This window comes from Triturus cristatus, chromosome 3_1 (assembly GCF_964204655.1).
Source record: "Triturus cristatus chromosome 3_1, aTriCri1.1, whole genome shotgun sequence".
Lineage (NCBI taxonomy): Eukaryota > Metazoa > Chordata > Amphibia > Caudata > Salamandridae > Triturus > Triturus cristatus.
Window position 1 is genome coordinate 365,771,144 of NC_140583.1, and position 14,918 is coordinate 365,786,061.

Consider the following 14,918-nt stretch of genomic DNA (forward strand, 5'->3'; position numbering starts at 1 on the left):
AGAATAAACAATTAATATCATGATAATCTGTCTCCACAGTGCAAAACTGTCACAAGACCCTGTTAATTAGAGCTATATGTGTGAAATGCACTTGTTCTCTATCTCATTGCAAACAAAAGTTTTGAGTGGTAATTTCCATGGATTTATATACTCGCAGTGTACACTCGCATACTTGGCGCACACAGCCTTGGCTGCAGCGCACAGAGATCCTGCACTACCGCACACAGAGGAAATAAATTGGAGGGAACATTGCTCAGGACTCCTCTATGCATTTCAGCCCCTGCCTCTGATTTGGTGGGCCAAAAAGAAATGTACGCAGGAACAAGTGCAGTTGATTCTGGTGGCTCCACATTGTGCCTGGAGGGTCTGGTACTCAGAAGTGCCCGTCTCAGTGGGATCCTATCTGGACGATCTGTTGTCCTAAAAACACGTTTGGGTGTTTTTACTGAACATCCAAAATGTAGACCTCCATACATGGCAATTAAGGAGACCCTTCTGAGCAGGTTTGAGCTACTGTCTGAGGCGGTGGATGAGCGAAGGAGGCAGATTGCTCCACCCACCAGCAAACAGGAGCTATTGGAAGTATTTCCAAATCAAGTCTGGAGCATGGAGAGATTCACAGTGTGAGGAATCTGTGGTTATGCAGAGTAAGCTCCAAAAAGAGTGTTACCGAAGGTAAGCAACCTATTCATACAACATAAGGATTTACCTCGCTCATGGATATTGACATACACTCATGATATTCAGGTAGGACTGTCCTGGTATCCAGAAGAAGAGAGAGAACTTGCTATAATGAACATCACTTGAAATGTATCTGTTCATTTACTTAGAGATGGAACACTTTTTCACCGAATAAAGGAATTTCATTTAACTCTAAAAATAATTGTTCATTTTGTGAGGAAATGGATTTTGTATTAAATAAACTTTTACTGTTTGTTTTTCTTTAGTCTTGTGATACAGTGGCGATTTGTGAATAGAGTTCAGAAGCAGATGGCTGCCTTTAAGGAGGTATTACATTACTGAGTTACATAAAATATTCATAGCAACATTTTCTTCTATGTCAATGTAATGAAGTTTCTAATACACCCTCAGCTGTAGGATGTAGCCTCTTTCTTGCTTTTAGTAGTCCTGTAACTTGCATGTATGATTGATATGATATAACAAGTATTCTGTTTTCTAGTGGACACTTGTAACAACAGATTTCCCCAGTCAAACTTCTGCTTGTGGGCCCTTCTTTGGACAAAATCAATCAGCTCTGCTCTGGCATCTGGCAGTGCTTCTACTTTCTGCTGCAGACTTTGCTTGTTACTCAGCACCACCTCTGGATCCAGCGATGCCAGATAGGGTCCCATTCGGATCCATCTTCGACAAGACCTTGATGTATGTCACATTATACCATTTGCAAAACATAACCATGGAGGACACCTCTTTTCTAATTCCTCTGCCTTGGCAGTTATACTTCCAAAGTTTGGAGGCTATTTTTGGATCAGACCCTTATGCTATACAGCACTTTTATCCAAGCTGTCATGGTGATGAGGCAGATAATTTACTTCCTCCGATCACAATGATGCTGGTTTGTACCTTGACTTAGAAAATACCAGTGGCTTAGAACCTTACCCTAAAGGTGGCCGAGATCCTCTTTTGGGGCCTCTGATGGAAGAAAGTGCATCCTTTGTGGTGATGGTCCAAAGAGCAGCAGAGGTTTTTGGAGGTGCCAATCCCCACTGAAGAGGCTAGGGATATTCTGATGGAGATTTCTTAACCTTTCCCTTCCACTTCAGAGCCTCTGTTACAATTTAAGAAAACCTTGGTTGGCCCAATCATGGCAGCTTGGTCAAAGTAATTTTTTGCTGCAGCAGTGAATCCCTTCTAGGTTCCATAGACCAACGAATGGAAGGCACCAAGTTCCTAATGCACCATCCTACTTCGAAGAGCCTTCTGGTCAAAATCTCCACTTGTAAGGTACATCCTAACTGTTTTTGTACAACCCCTGTGTATAGGGAATCAAAAAGAACTGTTGCAATGGGCAACAACTTTTTGTTATGAAAGTCAGAAAATGGTAGCGGCCCATCATAACAGGCTGTTGTTAAAGTCAGGCTCACCTTAACTAGTGCCAGACCTCCTGCAGAAGGCAATTTAATTGCTGTCCACCCTGTAGTTTTCTGTCAGTGAGTCCAAGGCTTGAGATTTCCCAAGTATTGAGACTGCCTTTTAGCAGTGCTGTCTTGGACATGGGCCCCTTGATGACCTGCAGGGGGTCTGGCACATTCAGACCGATATTTCAAGCAACAGCTACTGTTCTAGCTTTAAGAGCTATGAGGATATTTGGCCATCTAAGGCCTTTCGCTCGTAATGCCCTTCAGTGGATCTTGTGTGTGTCTGACAAAGCCAACACTGATCTTCAGTGGTGGATGACATGTGCCAGGTCACTTTCCTTCCCCCCTTTCCTCTTATACATTGGTGACGGATGCAGTATCTCTCGGTTTGGGTGGGGGACACCTGGACAATGTGTAGATCAGAGGCCTTCGTCTCTGATGGAGCAGCACTATTACATTAATCTTCTGGGGCTGTGTGCTGTACTAAGGGCAGGTTGATCCATGTGCTGTCAGACAGCATGACTGGCTTTTGGTAGTGTAAGAAGCATGGTGCTGTTGGGCCCACGTTCTGCCTGTCTGAAAGAATTTAGGCTATATCTTTGGGTTGCACTTGATGGCATCTTCCTGGTGGTTAGTCATCTGTCTGATCTCTCAGAATCAGAGTACATTACCCAGCAGCTGTAATATTGCATATCACAAATGGAGTCTGCACCCCATTGTGGCATTTTTGCCCAAATAGGCATCCTCCTGGTAACATTTTCTGCCCTCTCCCAAAATGCTTAGCGCTTTGCTCTGTAAAGGTTCCCTTTCGGGAGTCTGCAGGGTATGTATTCTGTCTTTGCTGGGACTTTGCCTCTGATTTTGTGGGGGCTGAAGAGAGAAAGGCATTACTGAGTACAGCTTATCCTGATATTCCCACATTTTTCTCTGAGGGATTGGTAACCAGAACTCGGCCCCTGAGGTTGTGTCCTCCAGTTCGGCTTCCTATTTGGCAGGAACTGTTGTCTCAGTAGCAATGGACTATACTAAATTCTAACCTCCACAATCTTCATCTACATGCAAAGAGCATGGACAAAACCAACCGAGCAATTTCAAGCTTCTGTTGGAAATGAAGAATGTCATTCTGGCTGCCTACTATCCCTCCATCAAATCTATATATTGAGGCAGCTGAGCTAAATTGGTCTGCTAGAAGCTAGTAGAAACATGTTAATCCCTTACCTGTGAAACTGTCTGAAGTTATTTTGTTTGTACTGTCTGTGAATCAGCAAGGCTTACTGTTGGCACTGTTTGAGGTTACTTAACTGCCGTTTCGGCATTTCCTAATTTTCCTCTTGTGTCAGTGAGGGTGTGCTAGGTTTGCCCATCCATAGAGACAGGACAAGTCCAGTACCCTCACTCATGTCAACGGACAGACATAGGCTTTTGCTCACGCACTTTGATAGTGTGAAGCCAGGGCTATAATAAAAGAACAGGTACACGCAGTTGGGGAGGGGAACTTAAGTGTACTCCATTCAGATGACATTCCTGTCCCAATACCAGCCCTTTACTGAAGTACATTTCCCGGGTGGGAAAATTCAGAGGGAAGTTCGTGAATACCAGCAAACTTACAGGTTTGGGTGTTCACAAACTCTCAAGGTAAAGCGTGCCTCAATCCTCTTGCTTTCTACCACATCACTGGTGTTTACTATAGTTTAATCGTTCATAGTTGTGTCTTATAGGTAAGTAGTGGTAAAACCATTTACTCTAGCCATGTATCCTTTTGTGGATACCTTGACCGACATAAATGGAACTATTTTCAGCCATAAACGGCTTTATGCATTAGGGCCTTGGTGCTTATTTAGTCAAATTCACTCTACATATTATTTTCTCAGCAAGAATATGTACGTTAATTGTTTTTTGTGTTTGCTGCCACAAATGACAATGTGTTAGTCACACTACAGTTTGAGGTTGCTGCAGTCACCACAGACTTCTCTCGACTTTCCAGTGAACTGGTCCAATGGTTTCGTCTTCCACTTGGAACTCTTCAGTAGCTCGATTTACCTTTATGTTACAGCTCCTGACAGTTTGTGTTGTAGGTGGTTGAAAAGGGTGCCATGTGGAGCTCATAGTGCATCTGTAACCAGTGACCTATAGCAACTGTGGTCTGACTTGAACCACTGACCTTTAGATACTGAACTTTAACAAGTAGTTGCCAGCTGGAGACAGTATTAGCAGAGGCTTCTACTTACTGTAATTTGAACCAGAGATATCCGGTGGTGTGACAGGAGACGAAGAACATAGTAGGGATTGTAACATCACTAAATACCTCTGATTTAAGTTTCTGATGCTGGTCTGTTTGAAGTTGGTTCAGGCACGGTGTGGCTGGTGCATTACGAGTGCTCCTTGCCTGAACCTGGCCAAGCATGTTTCACCTTGATCAGGGCTGAACAGCCAAATCTGAGCCTGCTCATACCTATTATGTCAATATCATCACGCTGTTTACATTGTAACTGGATCGTATCAGCCATCTTCTGATAACGTTTGCACATGTCTGCCAGATATTTCACACTTTTTTTCGGATTACATGCCCATTACTCTTCTAAACAAGCATTTGTGATTCCAGAACAGTTGACTGCAATGTTTGAAGGTCCAGTCCTGGGTCTTCGCACTGGGTGACCTTACTTTGTAATACTGACCCCATCTAAATGAACAGCAAGAACTGCCTCTTCACACACAGGGAAAGTTTGTTGGTTTTCCTTTTGCAGTCCAGGTTTGATTACAAAAATGTGACTAATTGTCTCTTTTCATTAGTAATGTTAAAGAGAATGCATCTCAAACCCAAATAATTGGATACCAGGATTTAGCTCAATATTTTCTGTACTCATCTATTGGACAAGTAGGACAAAGTGACATTAGTCGCTCCTGCTTGCACTCGCTGCACAGGACTAATACAGTAGATTTAATAGAAATGCGTGTTCCTGTTTTATTGAAATGTATTTTTCTTGTTGCACAAGGAATATCTCCGCTCTCCAGACTTTGCTAAGAGTCGTCTAAATCCTAGGATGGTTCTGTGCTCTAAGGCCTTTTTAAGTACCTGGCCCAGATTAGCAGTAATCTTGTTTGGTGTTTATCCCTTTCGCGGCACAGTCTTCCAGGTAAAAAGAGTTTGCCCAAAGGCGGCTCGCTTCGTGTTTCAAATCTTCTCAGATGGCTAAAATAATCACTGTTGAATTGAGCCGTAATAATGTCAATCACCAAAAGATTCAGTCTGAGTGTGGCAATATATTGATGGTAAACATCATTATTAAAATAAAATCCTACAGCATGTTTTGAAGTGGGGGAATAAACTGGAGATTTGGGAGGAGGGCAATGCTCAAAATAATTTTATATCTCCGTGGTTGGTCTCCTTCGAGCACTTTAACATGACTTTTCACAGACTCCTTATATCTGTCATGTTGTGCAACATGCCCATTCCTACCAGTCGAGCACAGGCCTTCTTTGTAATCTCTTGCTACCACAATCCCAATGAAGAATCCATGCCCTGTCACGTGGGGTAAGTTTTACACATCAGCAAATGCATTTTGGGAAAATGTATAATTTGTCTATGGAATTTTCTAATAAGAAGAAAGATTGAGTAGAGTCACTTAGCCCGACATATATGCCTTTCATGATGCCTTGTTCCATTTTAGAGGCACTATCTTATGAGGACATTTCTAATTATTTTTGTGTGTTTGTTGGCTTGTCATATCTGAAAGAAACAGTTATAGATTCCTTACCTTAGAATTACCCCCAGGCATCAGACTGGATCCGGAAAGTTTTTTGTCAGTAGTACCACTGCGCGTCGGAAGGTGGCATTGGTCGACTGGATGACGTCGCGGTTGCTACATAGATGCCACCCTCATGCGCTGACGTCAATCCTTTCTTTTTCTGCGCCAGCAAGCACACATCCGGAGAGAGCAATACCCCAGTCACTCTTTGACTGACTTTTTCTCGACTTTTGTCGACATCGTTTTTTGAGTCCATCGACTCCTGGTGCACGAGTGATGCCCGGCTTCAAGGCTTGCGGTTCCTGTAACCGACTGATGTTGGTGACGGATCCGCACCACTTTTGCCTCTTCTACATGGAGCGCGACCACGATCCCAAGTCATGCTCCGACTGCTGGACCATGAACCCGAAGTCTTTGCGGGAGCGGTCCCGAAAGCTACTCTAGGCACGGCAGTCGGCTCCGCGCCGCTCAAGGTCCCGGTCGCGAAGGAGGTCGAAAGGCCAGTCGCAGAGCCACCACCATTTTTCGCCCAAGTCTTCGCACTCGGGTCAGGTAAGTCGAAGCACAAGAAGAAGTTGAAGAAGCATCAGCACTTTTCTACTTCTCCTCGCCTGTCGGCCGACGCGGCATGTGATGCGGGTGGTGCCCCTCCCGCGGCTCCGCGTGCGGAGCCCGAAGCGTCGGCTCTGGGTTTCGCCCCACATCCCGGGACCGAGAGCGACCCCTGCCCAGCTTCATCAGTTTTACGAAGCGATGCACGCCATCTTTGGGCAGCCCGACGCCGCCGGCTCGCCTTTGGGCTCCGCGGACTCGGTTGGGGGCCCTGGGCCTTCGACGCCGACGGCCTCGGTGCTGCAGGGTTCCTTTGGATCCAGGCCTGGATCCGGATCGTTGCCGGTCGACCTTGTTACGCCTCCACCAGCGCCGATTCCACCGGCACCTATGCCCTTTGATGGCCGTTACCTTTTCGGCGACAAGGCAGACAAGGACTCTCGAGCTACGGCCAGGTCCTTGTGCCTCTCCACCACCCGCCCTGAGCAGTCTGCCTTTCGTGGCTCCGGAAGGGGTGCCCCGCCACATCCCGCCCAGATCCACACACCAGCTCAAGCTGTTCAACGTCTGTGCGGCCGGGGATGTGAGAACCAGCACCGTGGTTCTGGGGGCCAGCGGGCGGGCCACTCCACCACAGCCCCCTTTGCAGCAGCCTCCAAACCCTCCTAGTCCGACCTTTCATGGCCACCAAATGCCAGTGGGCGGCAGGATTCACCATCACCTCCCCCACTGGCGCACCATCACGTCAAACAGGTGGGTTTTGCAAATAGTCCGAAGGGGCTACTCTCTTCCCTTCGAGACTACTCCTCCATCCATGCCACCTCAGTACCATCGCATGTCGGAGGATCATCTGGCCTTTCTCCAACAGGAAGTTTCAGCACTGTTGGCCAAGGGAGCGCGTTCCTGACCCAGAAGTAGGTTGTGGTTGCTATTTCCACTATTTTCTGGTGCACAAGAAGGACAAAGAACTGCGTCCTATCTTGGATCTAAGGAACGTCAACCACTTCCTTTGGAAGGAGAAGTTCAAAATGTTGACGCTCGCTCAGGTCCTGTTTGCCCTCGACCCTGGAGACTGGATGGTAGCGTTGGACTTGCAGGACGCCTATTTCCAAATCCCTGTCCTGACAGGCGTTACCTGGGGTTCACGGTAGGCCATGAGCACTTTCAGTTTACCGTGCTCCCCTTTGGCCTTACCAGCGCCCCTCGGGTGTTCACGAAATTGATGGTGGTGGTCGCAGTTCATCTGCGCAGATCAGGGGTTTCAGTTTTCCCCTAACTCGACGACTGGCTGTTGAAGGCAGGCTCGCCCCAGGCTGTCGTCTCCCACCTCCAAACTACGGCCGACCTGCATTTGCTGGGGTTTTCCAACATAGTGCCGAAGTCACACCTGACTCCCTCTCAGAAGCTCCTCTTCATTGGAGCGGTTCTGGACACGACGCAGTTTCGGGTCTATCTTCCCAAACAGCGAGTCAGGAATATTCGGGCTATGATTCCGATCTTTCAGCCTTTATCCCGGGTTGTCAGGATGACCCTCAGGTTACTGGGTCTGATGGCCTCCTGCATCCTGCTGGTGGACCATGCCAGACGGCATATGCGGGCTCTGCAGTGGGACCTGAAGTTCCAGTGGACCCAACATCAGAAGAACCTGTCCGATTGTGTCCATATCTCGGAGGGCACTGCACACCAATTGCAGTGGTGGCTAACGGACCAGGATTGGGTCGACGGCAGATCCCTCTCCCTTCCTCTACCAGAGTTCACAGTGGTTGCCGATGCATCACGTCTGGGATGGGGCGGCCACATGAAGGGGGTGGAGATCAGAGGCCTCTGGTCTCTGGTGGAGTCCATGCTCCATATGAACCTTCTGGAGCTTCGGGCGAGCTGTCTTGCACTCAAAGCATTCCTTCCTTATGTCCGGTGAAGAGCAGTGAAGGTATTCACGGACAACACCACCACCATGTGGTACTGCAACAGACAGCGGGGGTGGTGTCGTGGACCCTATATCAGGTGGTCTTCCGCCTCTGGACATGGCTGGAACATTAGGGCATATCCCTGGTGGTTCAACACCTGGCAGGTTCCTGAATGCCAAGGCGGACGAACTCAGCCACAGGTGCATGATGGATCATGAATGGCGTCTTCACTCTGAGGTGGTGCAAGGTCTCTTTCAGCAGTGGGGAGAGCCTTGGTTAGATCTATTTGCCACCGAATGTCAGCAGTTCTACGCGTTGGAATTTACAAGGCGGCACTCGCTAGGCGACGCTTTTCGTCACAAGTGGAATTGTGGCCTGTTGTACGCCGATACCACTTCTGCCCAGAATGCTGAAGAAGATCAAACGCGACCGGGCCCAAGTCATTCTTGTGGCTCTGGATTGGGCACGAAGAGTCTGGTATCCCAAGCTGCTCAACATGGCCATTGCTCTTCCTATCCGACTGCCTCTTCCAGAGGATCTTCTGTCGCAGCAGCAGGGGACGGTCCTCCACCCGAACCTGTCCAGCCTCCACCTCCTTGCGTGGAGATTGAGCGGCGGCAGTTGACGTTGTTTGACCTGCCTCCCAAAGTCTGCGATGTTATCTTGGCAGCCAGGCATCCCTCCACTAAGACGGTATACGCGTGCAGATGGAAGACATTTGTGGCATGGTGCACAGCAACGGCTGTGGATCCCCTTCCCCCTCAACCACCTTTCTGAGGTTCTCTTGTTCCTCCTTTCTTTGGCCCAGCAGGGCTCTGCTCTGGGCACTCTAAAGGGCTACCTCTAGGCCATTTCAGCCTTCCTTAGGCTTCCTGATTAGCCTTCTCTTTTCAAGTCCCCTGTTGTAAATAGATTCCTTAAGGGCATTACTCATCTTTTGCCTCCTGTTCCCTTCGTAATGTCCCTGTGGGACTTGAACTTGGTTCTTCCATATCTTATGTGTGCTCCCTTTGAGCCGCTACATAACTGTCCTCTCAGACTTCTCACTTTGAAAACTACCTTTCTGGTGGCCATCACCTCTGCACGCAGGGTGAGTGTGCTACAAGCTCTTTCTTCCAAGCCTCACTTTCTAGCTGCCCATCTGGACAAGGTCGTCCTTAGAACTAGACCTTTCTTTCTTCCCAAGGTGGTTACTTCTTTCCACATAGCCAAACTATCACTTTGCCCACCTTCTTTCCGCCTCTGCATCCTTTGAAAGAGGAAGAAAGGCTCCACCGTCTGGATCCAAAATGTGCACTTTCCTTCTACTTGGATCGCACCAAACAATTCCGGGTGGATGACCAGCTCTTGTTGGTTACGTGGGCGCTAAGAAAGGTCGAGCCGTGCACAAACGGACCATCCCCAGGTGGGTCGTTCTGTGCATTAAAGCCTGCTATTCTTTTGCAAAGAAGGAGCCTCCAGTAGGACTGCACGCCCATTCCACCAGGGTGACGGCTGTTACCACTGCTTGGGACGAGGTTGTTGGATGCGTTTGGAGCCTTCATGAAAAGTTTGGATTTGGTAGTTAACAACAGCAAATCCCATGTGATGTCGCTGGGCCCAACAAAGAATAATGTTAAGGCCTTTTTTTGTGGGGGAGAAGAAATTTCGAGAGTGAAGGCATTCACCTATTTGGGAGTAGTCTTCGATGATAAAAGCTCGTGGTCCCCTCAGCTTTCACTAAAGGAACTCCGCGAGAAATTCTTCTGCCGCAGTTCTTGGTTTTGCAAAAAGACTGGGTGGAAAGCCGGTCGAGGCTATATTAACCATTTACAAAGCAAAAACCATCTCTACTGTAAGATATGGGGCATCTATCTGGGGATATATCAAACATGATGTGATCCAGACGGAGGAAAATAAATTTCTGCGCTCTCTTCTTGGCCTTCCACACTCAACTGCTTCCTATTCAGTCCATATGGAACTTGGGATTGGATATATAGCAGATGTAATTAAATTGGCACCTTTACTGCTTTGGATTAAAACATGGTTAAACCCGAATCTCATCCTTAACCACAAAATCCTGTTGGACTGTATGAGATTAGATAACAGGAATAAAATTAATTGGTTGGCTAACATAGAGATGTTAGCTGCATACTTGGGGAGACCAGATATTTTTTCCAACCCAGAATCCCTATGTAAGGCTGACTTAGAGTGGGTAAAATCTAACTTTATTAAATTAAAGGAGGCCGAGCGGGAGGGAGTTGAGCTATGTAAATCTTCGGTTAGGGGGCACGTTTTATTAACTTCGTCTCCAGGGATGTCTCTATACCTGTCAACAGTCTCCAAACCCTTCCACAGATGGTTATTGACCAATCTGCGGTTTAACCAAATACATATGGTCCTCTGGGATGTGGAGGGCTGGAGTAGACCGGAAGATGTTGCACCTTGCAAGTGTGATGACTTCTCCTTTCAAGACACCATGCATTTTGTATTCTTTTGTTCATTTTTTAAAGAGGCTAGGAAAAAGTTTATCATTCCATTGATGAAAAACATGAACTTTGTTAAGTGTAAGCCAGCCTTAATGTTTTTAGCTCTATTAGAGTGTCCATTAACCATGTTCTGTGTTGCCAGCTTTTTAGCAGCGTCTGATAGAGAGAGGAGGGTCAGACTAAAAACTGTTCAAGACACTGACCCTGCCTAGTTACTGACAAATGAATTTACATTAATTGATTAAACTGGCCATGGTCGACTATAATTTTTTTTTAATGTCATTGGAATAGTTTTTTATCTGTATATTTGTTATTATCAAAATTTTTTAATACTCTGTACTTGTATAGCTTACTTTTACGATTTTAATTAATCGAATAAAGTGGTTTTTGACTTGACTTGACTTGACATATGTCAGACAGCTACGTGGGTATCGCTACACACGTTCACCAAACACTAATGCCTGGACAGCCAAGTCCGGAGAGATGGCTTCTTTGGCCGTTCTGTTCTCCAGGACTTTCTGGTGTGAACTTAGTTCGCAGACCCACCTCCAGAGTTGGTATTGCTGGGGCATCTATTGTAAGGTAAGGAATCTATAACTTAATTGTTTCTTTCAGATGAACAAGTTACTTACCTTTGGTAATGATAGATCTGTAAGAAACATAGGTTAGTTATAGATTCCTTACCGCCCCACCCATCCTCCCCGTTCTGCGAACTGACTTCTAGGGTTAAGGACTTCCTTTCAGGGCCCTAGTTTTGTGCACCAGTGGTCAGAGTCTTGCATGGCTCTGACCTTCTGGCATGGGAAGTCGTGCACAACTGACATCGGCGCGCGAGGGCGCAGTCAATGTAGCTACCGTAACATCAACCCGGTGACCATGACGCCAACGACGAACACGGAGTCGATCTACGCCACATTCCGACACGCAAGGGTTCTCCTGACGAAAAACTTTCCGGATCCAGTCTGACGCCTGGGGTAATTCTAAGGTAAGGAATCTGTAACTGACCCATGTGTCTTACAGATATATTGTTACCGAAGGTAAGTAACTTGTTCTTCTGCCCTGGAGAAAGTAACTTTTCCTGCATTGTAAGATTGACAGTTGATCTTTATGCAGTCTTTGTGCAGCAGGGCAAACTTTGCTTGGTTGGTTAATATGCTTACTGTAGTGTGCATAATCTGCAAATTGCAGGTGTGAATCCTGATTGGCCTACGATGCTTTCATTCTTCCTAAGTCCATAAAAGGCTGTACTTGAGCCCTGCTTACAATAAGGCCCACAATCCTATTTGGGGCGCAGATGGTTTGTGTCTGGAATGGATTACAAATCGGGTGCAAATTGCATCTGTCGCAGGTGCTGCCTGTCGATTTTTAACCAAGTAAGACTTGATACATAGCAGGAGTGACATTTTTTGGTTTTCTCACCATGTCACCTAATCTCTGAATTCATTAACGGTTTTCAGGCAATTTCGCATTCGGAGGTATTAAACACAAAATCAAGTGCTAATTACAATGCCTGCACAAATGGTAATTTTTGCGGCTCAGGTATGATGAGTGCCTTAATTCAGCAAATGTACCATCTATCATGAGCTCTTTGAGACTTTGACCTTGGTAAGTGACTGCTAGCAGCATGTGAGTTAATGCAAGCCGCTGATGTCTTCAGTGATCTGAAGAGCGGAGGTTTGAATGACAGCAAGCCAGATTCAGCCTTCCTTCTCTGCGAGGCTGCTAAAGTGAATACCATTAAATTGGGTGATTGTAAAATCCGTCATTTACAACGTTGAAAAGCTGTAGAAGTGCAGTACGAAGGACTATATGAAATGTATTGATATTGTTTCAAGCTCTGTAGTTAACAAATAGGATATCATCAATTAATTTGTAAATGATCTGCATAGGAATGGCATTCATCCTAAATCTCTCTGGACCCAAACCAGTCTTCTTTATTGGTTAAGAGCCTTTGCAGTGCTGAGTTTTATGTTCAATCTCTCAAAATGTTTTTTACATAAGCTTATCATAATACTTCCTAGGTCCTATTAGCCACCACAGACTCAAGTTTAAGAGGTGAAATCTCTGGCAAGGTGTAGTCCAACACTAGTGAAGACTGTGAGGCTGGGGGAGCTGAAAGGGCCTCCATGTCATTACAGCCTGAAGCGATGCATATTGAAGAACGATCCCCAAATGGGCCTGAAATTTCTTCAGAAGTGAGAAACACTTGAATATGGTTGTGATTCGTGGTAAGAGATCCCCGCAGGTCCTCTGTATGCTCATTGAGATGGGTCTCCTCTGCATTCAACATCCCCATTATCGTTGACTGAACCACTGGCCTGGAGGTAGAGTTTTCTTCAGATAGTTTTTGAAAATATGCTTGTATTATGCCGCTACCTTTGAGAATTTCCAGTTGGGGGCTCTATCTCTCAATGGGGGACTTTTTGTCTAGATAATCTGTAGATGGGTCTCTATTCAGAAAAGTAAGGTCACATACTAACCTTGGTTTACGTTAGGCTGTCAAGATTTCTTTTTCATACTTAATATCTTATTCAACTTTATACCGTCATTGCTTAATGGTGGTGTCTCAGGCAACTTGCATTACTCTGAGTTGGATGGCTGTTGCTTTTTGCTTTCCTGAGTGGTATGATCCCACTATAGTTCCATACTGTTATGTCAGAATTGTCATGCAGGTTATTTGGCTTTATTTTTAAATATGAATTTTCTTTTGTTCATACATAGGCGATGTTTTCTCCAAGGAAGATGTTTTTTTCTCTGTGTAATTTGCAGGACAGTCTTGGCTAGGATGGGACTTAATATGGTATAAAGGTATTGCTCAATGGTATGGCCTGCTGCTTTGTGTTCTACTGGTTCGAACACGTGGTTTGTGCCTGGATAGAAGACCAAATTGGGTTTATTTTCATAGGGTCATTGGGCGACGTTTTCTTATGTCAGGGGTAATGTTAGTGCCATGCTTTTAAAGTTTTCATGACTTTTGTCACTGTGGTTCTGTCCACATTTATTATGAGGCGAGAATGCATGGTTTGGATCCTGTTAGGGGTACAAATAGTTTTATACTCATGTTGTTGATTTGTCATAATAACATGGGTATTTTATTTCCATGGTTTAAATGCCTTGCTACTTTACTTACCGGTGGTTCTTTCAGCTGGTTTTTATAAATTATTATGGATGTCTGGTCTTTTTCTCTCATTCTGTACTGGGTTTGTTATAATAAGAGACTGTTCATGGTCTCAGTTCGCAGATCCTCCTCCGGAGATGGTGTGGCTTTGGCATTTGATTCTTAAGTAAGGAATCTGCGGCTATATGTCTTGATCAGATGAGCAAGTTACTTACCTTCAGTAATGTATTATCTGATGTCGGGAGGATCAAGCCTCAGATTCCTTAACAACCCTCCCGTCCTCCCTACTCTGCGATTAGAGTCTTCTTTTGTCTCAAAGATTTCATTATAGTCATTCACATTCTGGGGGGGAAAAAAGAGAAAAAGAATCCAGTGATTTTTATTTTTTTTTTTTAGAGTTTTTACATAGCGCAAACTAGACCCGACATATCGGGTATCAGAGCGCTTTACATGAGCACCAGTTTCATTACAGAAGGACACATTCTTTTTTTTATTTTGTTAGACACAGGGAGATTAAGTGTTTTGCCCAGAATCACAGGATGTTGAGCGTCCTTGCTGAGACTTGAACCCAGTTCCCCAGCTTCGAGGTCAACCGCTCTAGCCATAAGGCTAGAGCTGTCGACCCTTGACACAAGGGTATCTTTTATTTTAGCACACTGTTTTAATAGGCAGTTTGTATATCTGACTCAATTTTTTGAGTGCAGAAAAGAGTTATGGAAGAAATTCACGTCGGCGAGGATGTTATATGCACTCTGTCAACGTCACATCCTGTGAAAGACGTCGATACGGAATTGTGCGATTCCCTCTGCGAATGTGCGGACGTGCTATGGGAAAAAAATATCCTATGCATAGATCGCCATCTAGTGTTGGGTCCGGATGTTTTCACTTTGTTTTTCTTCGAAGAAGTCTTTCCAGTCACCTAGGTAGGTGACTTCTCTTTTCTGTGATAGTGCGCATAGGCATCGACTCCATTGTTACATAGTTTTTTTCCGCCATCGGGTTCGGATGTATATCGCTGCGCTCCAGTTGGA

At 45.7% G+C, this 14,918-nt stretch overlaps 1 protein-coding gene across 4 annotated transcripts in view; it reads left to right on the forward strand.

Moving 5' to 3' along the window:
- The window catches only part of NEDD4 (NEDD4 E3 ubiquitin protein ligase), a 1,922,401-nt gene that overhangs the window by 1,745,547 nt on the left and 161,936 nt on the right, over window positions 1-14,918 (forward strand). For all 4 annotated transcript variants that reach the window (XM_085644133.1, XM_085644134.1, XM_085644131.1 and 1 more), the window contains one exon: window positions 948-1,008. In XM_085644133.1, coding sequence (XP_085500259.1) covers window positions 948-1,008 — 61 coding nt within the window. The remainder of the gene's footprint in view (window positions 1-947; window positions 1,009-14,918) is intronic.